This window comes from Egretta garzetta, unplaced genomic scaffold, assembly GCF_000687185.1.
Source record: "Egretta garzetta isolate BGI_Z169 unplaced genomic scaffold, ASM68718v1 scaffold280, whole genome shotgun sequence".
In the NCBI taxonomy this organism is placed as follows: Eukaryota; Metazoa; Chordata; class Aves; order Pelecaniformes; family Ardeidae; genus Egretta; species Egretta garzetta.
In genome coordinates this window covers 805,475-814,739 of record NW_009258219.1, presented here as the reverse complement: position 1 = coordinate 814,739, position 9,265 = coordinate 805,475, and the positions used below count along the sequence as shown (strand labels likewise).

Genomic DNA, 9,265 nt, shown 5'->3' with positions numbered 1-9,265 from the left:
ATAATTTCATTCTTTGGGTATGGTGCTGCAGAAATGGGACTCTTTTTAAGGGTACTCTTTTAAGGGGTAACTTTCTTATTATGAAGCATTTTTATTGGAGGAGAACCAGACACAGCATTACACAGTACAAGCCCTAAGTGCTCTGTGTGTATATATATATATTATATATACATATATATATAGGAATTGGGCCAGAACGTAACCATTCTGCACACATGGCAGACAAAGCAATCTCTCCTTCTGTGATTTGTAAAGGCACAACGTGAACGTAACCCAGGGGTATCTGACTGTTGTCCCCAGGAACAGCAGAGTGACCGGTTGCAGACTGCAACAATGAATACCCCAAACTACCAAGGTACCAGGAATAAGAAAAAAAAAAAAAAAAAAAAGTGGTGCAGCTTACAACTGCTCCCCCAAATTTGAGGGAAAAGGCACTAAAATAACAACTTTTTGCAAAAACAGAGTGTTAATCGAGAGATTAATGTGATTTTCCTAATACAGCAGTGGTTATAAAAATGCCCGCTACAGCTTTGAGACTAATCTGAGGGTGCTTGTTTTTTATTTTACAAAGCTGGAGCTTATGTCGTAGGGACCATTAACCCAGAGCTGTACAAGTTTCCTGAAGACAGAAGTGAGACGGATTTTCCTGAAGGCAACATCGGCCGCCTCTGGTTCTCCGTACAATATGAGCAGGAGTCAGAAAGGCTCCTCGTCTCCCTGATCAAAGCCAGAAAGCTGCAGCCTCCTCCTGCTGATCCCTGTAGCCTGTTTGTGAAAATCTACTTGCTGCCTGATGAAAGGAACTACTCGCTGTCGAAAACCAAACACAAAACCCTTAACCCGCAGTTTGATGAAACCTTTGTTTTTCAGGTACTTTTCCTCTTGATGAAGCAGATTTTTGATTGCAACTGTTGACTTGTCAAACTACAGTACACTTTTTTGTGCAAAGTAATTTGCTACAAGCTTCTACCAAGACACAAATCATTTCCAGTGGAGATAGGATTTATTACCAAGACTTCTGGAGATCCTGGGCTACTTAAGTCTGTGGCTCCAGAACTGATCATGGTCTGCACCGTGTTGATGTTGGTGCATGTCATGCACCACCAGTTGAGGATTCCAGAACTTTCACTGGGAATGATGGACTCTAGAAGTCCAGAAGCAATCTGTACTGAATTAATGCTCTCGTAGCTTTTAGTTTCTTTGCTGTGGAAGTGGGCTAGAAACTAGAACTCGGGAGCTGTCTGCTACGCTATCTGTACAGTGCTGTAAAGCTGGGAGCTTGGCTCCCTGTGGGAAAAGGCTTTGAGCAAAAGCTTTAAAACCAAAAAAGTTTGTGTTTCAGACAACTGAAAAATGAATGTTTACAGATTTCTAAACATTTGTGTCTGGAAGTGAATGCATCGTATAACACTAGGTCTATACGAGTTGAAAAACTGCCAGCTAACTTCACATTTTTCACATGAACTCATTCTATTTTAGCTTGGATCTTTAGACTCCTGCATAGCTAAAAATTTAGGCAAATTAAGAAAGTGGGCTTCAAATAATGAAAGGAAATCTCCACCTACCTTTAAGACACTTTGAAAAATTCTTCCTCTGAAGTCATGCCAGAGTAGAAAAGTCTCACATGTTTTATAATTATTAATACATTCTTCCTTTTCCTGTACAGGTTTCCAGTAACGTGTTGCTCCAAAGGACTCTGAAGTTTTTGGTTTATCATGTTGATCAACAGAAGAAGCATCATCTCCTAGGCCAAGCTATCTTCCCACTGAAAAATGAAGCATTACCTGATGACAACAAACTAGTCGTATGGAGAGATCTGGAGAAAGAAAACCTGGAGGTATGTGATAGCAGGCTGCGTGCCACTGTGGAACTTCTGTCGCCTTACAAGTATTGGAAGGGTACAGCTGAGGTGGAAGCATGTTGTATCAAATGCAAAAGTATTTGATAAAACAGTTGGAATCAAAATTCCCACCTTACCAACCTGCAGATCCATAGCTCTTGCACAGGGATTATCCAACTGCTCAGAAACAGTCACACGGGGTAGGAGACAGCTACACAAGAAAGCGCCTCTTCTTGTTTGCTTCTGTTTTGAATTAGAGCAGAAAAAAGCAGAAGAGGCAAGGAAATAGGCATCACCTGGAAGAGATGGGAATTCAAAGGTTTGGGAAGGCCGATTAATTGGTTCTATCAAACATCACAACAGCGCAAGTAAAGCCGTCAGAATGCACTCACGTGCCTTGGTGGGGCAGAAACCGCTAGTATGAGGGACAGCTCCCCCCCCCCCCCCATTTGTCTGTGGGAAGAGCAAGTTTTTCAGAGTATTTGACAGGTGTTCTTCTGCTTCCAAAGCCTCCTTCAGACTATGGTGATATCCAGTTCTCCCTCAGCTACAACGACTACCTGGGCCGCCTCACTGTAGTGGTCCTGAGGGCACGGGGATTAAAGCTCCAGGAGGAGAGCCATGCTGCCAGTAAGTGTGATTTCCTCTCTGCTGCCAGCTCCAGAATTCCTGCCGTAATTTGCTCCTTCCTCATCTGCCCACCCAGGCTTGGCTGAGTGACTCCGAAAAGAGTAAATAAACTGGGTGATTTAGTTTGACTGGAAACAAGCCATACTTTGTTACTGGGGTAATTAGATTGCGATAGCTCAGTTCTGCTGTTTTGGGTTTGTTTCATAATAAAGGGTTTGCCTCATGTCATCAGCACCAATTTTTTTTTCTCCTCCTTTCATACAGCGAGCAACATCCCTTTGCTGTGCTCCAGTCCAGAGAAGGTGGCATCTCAGGGCTCATTAGCAGAATTGCCTCAAGGCAAAAGTCCAGAGGTGGCAGCTGCAGGACAACCCCTTAGGCTGAGCAGTTGTCCTGGGTAGAACTGAGCTGGGAAAAGCAGATTCCCATTTTTAGGATTCCCGTTTGTTTGAAGGACGATGGCATGGAGTCACAATTTTTCTCCCTTACTGCCGTGGGGGTTTTCCTGGCTGATGTGTCCTTGGGCTCAGAGATGTTGAATGGAGAGACTACCTCAAAATGCTGCTTAAAAGCTAAACACTCAAAGTAAAAAAAAAACAAAAAAACAACAAACCCCCAAAAAACCCCACTGATGGAAGAACCAAACCTGTGTTTGAATCTGTAGCATTTTTTTTGAAGGGCTTTGAAACTGAACAATATAAATGCAAAATACACCCAGCAGTTAAAAAGAAGAGAGGTTTAGTTCTCTCTAGACACACACAGCAACTATGAAGGTTTTTGAGGTTCCTTTGAGTGGGCTGTTACCAGGGTGTTCAACTTTAGAAACGATACCCTCTAAATGAGTAATTCTGCATTTGTAATGTTAGAGATAAATTTGCTCTGGTTAGGGTAAAACTCATAAATGAAGATATGCACAGTAAAACGATGAGAATTAGAGGTTTCCTACAAGCAGAATCATACCCTGCGCACTTATTGAAAGAGAAATGTATTAGGGAATGTATTAGTTTTAGAAAACAATTAACTAAGATAAAAGGATGGCCAGAAAAAATACCACTGGATTGTGGCAGATGAACAAAGTGGCATCATGAACTAAGAGCAAATGTTCTAATTTTGCGTCATCTCAATAGTTTTACAAGGGAGGGGGAACGCACTTCTTAATACCTCACGTCTCTGCCTGCAGGTTGTCGTGAAGTTCTGTAGCACAGAGAGCCAGAGCTCTACCTGTTCCTTCCTACTCAGCTAACATCAATCTGCCGCCTTACTGTAGTGCTGGTACACTTCAGGTTGTCAGAATAAGCACGAGGCATAGGCACGCTCTGGAAGGAGGAGCTGCCAGAAGGTGATTCTCGTAAACATATTACTAAGGGAAAAAAAAAAAAAAATAAAAATAGGAAGATTAAATAAATTGGGTGATATTTCCTTTGATAATGCCCTTCAAGTATGATTCAGGGTCCACAGAGTCTCTGGTATATCCTGAAGAAACTGGAATAAAAAGTTTTCTATATTAACAGGGATTAGTACAACACTGATCTTTGATGGAAGATATGCAGAATAGGACAGCAAGAAGAAATTTATTTTTAGATTCAAATTACTGAATTAAATGTATTAAGTAGTCACAAGAAAGTAACAAAGAGTCAGACTTTGTGCAAGTAGTTTACAGAGTGACTCCTTCCATGCAGGTAGCAGCTCTGTCATAGAATAAAGTCTGCTCTGGGAATCCCACACCTTCTGAAACAGTCACGAGAGCCTACTGCATCTGTGGAAATAACAACGGGACATTAGGAGTCAATGCTGTCTCCGTCCTGAAGCTTCTAATATTTTTTGCTATTCAGATGACCCTTAATGAACTGAATAGCAGCAAGTAGCAGCACGGAATCTCTTACTGCTTCACTGGAAAAGAACAAATCTTTGGCCATCAATTCAGATGAAATTTCTACATGCTTGTCACTAAATCTTGTAGAAGGGTAGGGAAGAATGGAAAACTTCAGGCTGCTTTGGATCTCATCATCAAGGAGCTACTGAGTAAGACCACAATGCAACAGAGGGCCCCTTCAGGAAGCAAAGCAAAATTTTTTTGTTGTTCTTGTTCCCACGCTCACACACAATTTTTGTAATAGTTTTTAGAAGAGCAGAGACCATTGATCTTTTCCTCAATTTTTCTACAGAATCCCTTACCACAGGGCTAGAAGTCATTAGTAAAACCTTTTGTTTAAGGATTCTTCTTTGACTAGGAGACTCTGTTCCCCTGGAACGTATCCTATCCAAGCGCAGGCTGCAGCTCTGTGACATGGCTCCTCCCTCACAGCCTCCCTTGTGTTGGGTCAAACCATCTGACCCAACAAACTAACCCTTCAAAAAACTCTCCGTCAGATGAAGGGAAGGTACAGGAATATAAGATCAAGGATGCAGGGTAAGAATACGGCTGCTCCTTTTAACAGCTCTTAAATTGGAAAGCGCACTGCAGAACTGCACCCTAAGGGCTTTGTGTACTCCCTGCCCGATGTTCTGCGTCGCCATGCTGCCATGTATGCCTCACGAATCGTTCTGATCTGGTTTTATACCGAATATTGACTCCTGAAGGCAAGAAATTCCTGAAGCCTTCTCCCAACTGCTTCTGACCTTTTTTTCTTCTTGAATTTCTTTTTCTCCAAGGTGTGTATGTCAAAGTCTCACTAATGAACCATAATAAATTCATGAAAACGAAAAAGACAGCAGCTGTTCTGGGATCCCCCAATCCAGTGTATAACGAAACCTTCGGTTTCAAGGCAGATCCGACAGAGCTGGATACAGCAAGCCTGAGCCTGTCCGTGCTCCAGAGCCTCGAGGGAGAAAGTAAGCTACATCAATTATTACAGCTAGGATGCCATAAATCTCTTGCATATTGCAGAGGTATTTAAACCTGGGAGGAACTAATCCCTCTTCAAGCAATAATCATAAAACATATAAAAGGTTTGGGGTATTTAATGGCTGTTTCTTTCAAAAGCAGAACATCTTGCAGTAAGCATATGCCTCTCTTTCAGAGGCTAAAGATAAATTTAATGGCAGATATAAATAAAATAATTGTAGGCTAGTCACTGTCAGTGCAAGGTGGTGGACTTTTGTTTCATTCTGGTGTCCTAAGAAAACAAGCTTATGCAAATACGTTCTGTGAACACTTGTGTGTATAATCCCCGACCCCTAAAATTTTGAAGCTCTTCACTATTCCTAACCAAATCTGAAAGAGCAATAGAAATTTTAGTTATCACAGCAGTTCAAGCAGTGAGAAAGAATAGAGAGAGATTAGAAACATCCCCATTCCCCAGTAGCAAACCTGGTGCTTGAGGTCACTCACCTCTTACTAGTTGTCAGAGGATCCATTAAGGAGTTCTGCAAATCAGAATTCAATACTTCCACTGCTCACAAGAAAAAAACATCTTCCCTGCAGTGCAAATACAATCTCAATAATGAAACACCAATACCCCCATTTGGATTCACACACTCCTAAAAAAGTTCCTTTAGGTGAGATTTTGGGCAGGTGCTTTGGCTTTGAGGATTGACAAGAACTAGGATGGGTACTCGAGTCTCTTCATTGTCACTCGCACGCTGCCCAATGCTTTACAGACTTTCTGAAGTTCATGTAAGGCAGGTTCAGATTATTTTCCCCATCCACAGCTGGAAAAAATCAGGCTTGAAGAAACAATTTGCTCATTGGCAGAGGGTGGTCAGTGGCAACCCACACATTGTGACTCCCAGCTCTCCCGATAACTGAACCTATTCTGTCCCAAGCTAGAGCCACAGGTGAACCCTACTGAGGTTGCTGGTGCCCCAAACTAGGGCGCGCTTCCACGCCGCGCTTGAGGTAGAGGGGCTGGGCAGATACGGATCCGTGTGCCTTAAACTGGTTCCAGTTCAGCGTGCAGGCAACAGGGTTGGCCCAAATTGACTGAATACCCACTTTCTGCAGGACCTTCTAATGCTGAACCTTAGCACCTAGAAACTACGGAACTTGAGATCGAGAGTGAATTCCCTGATGGAAATTTTGCTTTAAGAAAAACTTTCAGAACACGCATTACAAGTCAACATTCTAATTTAGGTAAGGATTTCAGAGAAGCACTTACAGGTGTTAATCACCAACCGCTTGCTTTTTCTTCCCCAGAAACACATCTGCTAGGACGTGTAGTAGTCGGGCCTTTCATGTACACCCGCGGCAAAGAACTAGAACACTGGAATGAAATGATCAGCAAGCCCAAGGAGCTGGTGAAACGATGGCATGCTCTCTGCCACAGCACGTAAACAGCACAGATAAAAAAAAAAACCAACCTTAAAATGGAAAAGCTCTCACTGTCTTTCATAATCTAATGATAAAGTGTACAAAATCTTTGACCATTTTAGACTCCAAAGTAGACAAGAAGTAAATTCCTTCCTTGTGAAAATGCGAAGAAACAGCTTGGTCCCTGCTAGGCTGGAACTCTTATTTTTCTTCTCTTCAAAATATATTTCCAATGTAATTAATATGCAGTGGAGTAAACAAAACAGGAAGACAAACGTGATCTCCAATTCTCAGTTACTTTGACTAGCAAATTTCAATTCTCGGTCATGACTTCTGGGCACAAATGATCATCCATCATGTGGCTAGAACCCAAAATTACCTAAGAATTGCCAATGATGGTACCAGGCCTAACTGTCTGCCGCATGGCATCACCATGGGCAAAGTAGCTTCACTAAAAGGTATGGAAGCCCAGTAGGCATGCTAGAATAGACCAAGCCCAAAAGGTGCTGACTATTAAATTTACAATTTATTTAAAATAGCAGCATTATATTTAAAACCTCTTTTGAATATGGATGGTGGAAAGCACTGGGTGTTTGTTGCTCGAGAACCCAGAAGCGCCTGTCACGTCCCTCGACACAGCATATTTCTTGTGGTAGCTCAGTTGGATGTTTTCAGCTGACCCCAATGTACACCACTTGGTGTTGACACTAAGGGAGAAGCATACAAGAAGCCCTGAAGTCACAAAAGATTGCCAGCTTGCAGCAGTACCGGAGTACTCTGAGAAAATAATCTAAAGGACAGGGGTCCCTATATATTTCTCCCTAAGCACGTCTCTGCTGCAGACTGAGCATTGATTACAAGAACCTTGGGTTTGACCTAGTACGACCATTCTTATGTTGAAAATCCAATTAGCTTAAGCCCCAGGACACACGTCTGGTTTAGTGGTAGAGTTTTCTTTGTTAAGTAAATTACTGTTGTGTAAAATAATTCAGTGCAATTATTTTTAATCAAAATAAAATAAATAGGACATTCTTCTCCTCTTGATTGTTCACCGGGGACCTGAACTCTGTACCTTCCACACCGTACAGTCATGACCAGACACACAGACTATTGCAGCAAAACATTTTGTACAATTATGTTCCAAGGGGACCATAATCTCTGCAGCTGAAATAAAGCCAACTTCCTTTCAAACAGGATACAGTATTAATTAATTCAATGCATTAAAAAAATGAGGCTTCTCTGGGGAAATGAGAACACTTTCTGTTTTGAAAATATTGTTATTATCTAAAGGAAATATTATGAATGAGAATATACCTGAGAGGAATTCTAAGATAGCAGACCCCACTTCACCTGATCCCGTTTGAAATGTTACATGGTACCCTCAGTCCGCCTTGCTAACGCCACCACTGGATATAAGATGAGCCTGGACTCATTACATTTAATTGAATTTGACAAAACGTTCTACCCTTGTCATATCTCTGTAAATGAGTAATGCCAGCACCCTCAACAGAGCTGTTTGCAAATTTTACTCCTACAAAACCACTGAAAACCAATCTAACAGTCAACATGTGCAATCTGGGAAGGAAAGCTGTAGGAAAACTCTATGATAACAATATTACTACAATAAAGTAATTTTACCAAATACATTATGATTTAAATCATACCAATAAACATTAAAGATCTTAAAAGTAAACCATTAAGAATGTTTCAGACACGCTTACTAGCTTGTGCAGGAAGATGCCTGTAATGTACAGTGCCCATTAACATAAATACCTCGAAGGTGGGAAGTCAGTCACCTGTCTGTCTTGATGTACAGTGCGGTCCAAGTAATAAAACAATGCATTGTATTAATGTAGTCTCTTTTCTTTGTGCTTATAAAGTACCAATACTTCCAGTTTGTGTGTTCAATAATTCCAGCTAAAATAACGAAGAAATGTATTTAAATGCATTTATCAACATACCTGACTTTGCTCGAAGTCATCCAATTGAAGGAAGTGGGAAAGGTCCTTTTTGACTCTTGCTGAACAAGAGAGTTGTGCCAGTAAAGCGAGAAGCATTGTTAAATAAGGAGTTGTTATACAGTGTTATCAATTGTCGCACAATAGAGCAATTTTTTTTACCTACTGCCTTTTACAGATCATCCATCTGGTCTTGGGCTTGGGACTTACATCGAGATGAAGGAGCAGGAACAATTACAAGACCCCTCAGAGCCTAACAGTGCTTCTTTTCCTCTAAAAAAATTTAAAATTTTACCGAGATGCATAGCACAGAAAACCCTCATCCAAGAAACACACAAGAAATAGATACAAGATCATACAAAATGCGACACCTTCCTCAACACTTCCCATTATGATTGACAAAAAAAAAAGGAATTTCTAAAGCTCTGCAATAAATCTAGCATGTAACTTAATGGAAATACAACCCCATCAAATGACAGTGAGCAGCAATTTACCACCGTTTTAGAACAGACATGAATTATCATAGAATCATAGAATCGCTTTGGTTGGAAAAGACCTTTAAGATCATCGAGTCCAACCTTTAACCTA

The 9,265-nt window shown here is 41.2% G+C and overlaps 1 protein-coding gene across 1 annotated transcript in view; it reads left to right on the top strand.

The window, feature by feature from the left end:
- The window catches only part of LOC104123612 (synaptotagmin-15), a 9,208-nt gene extending 2,466 nt beyond the window's left edge, over nt 1-6,742 (top strand). The window contains exons 4-8 of the mRNA XM_009635921.2: nt 572-870; nt 1,667-1,837; nt 2,350-2,470; nt 5,123-5,302; nt 6,606-6,742. Of these exons, the coding sequence (XP_009634216.1) occupies nt 572-870; nt 1,667-1,837; nt 2,350-2,470; nt 5,123-5,302; nt 6,606-6,742 (908 nt within the window). The remainder of the gene's footprint in view (nt 1-571; nt 871-1,666; nt 1,838-2,349; nt 2,471-5,122; nt 5,303-6,605) is intronic.
- Nucleotides 6,743-9,265: the final 2,523 nt, after the last annotated feature.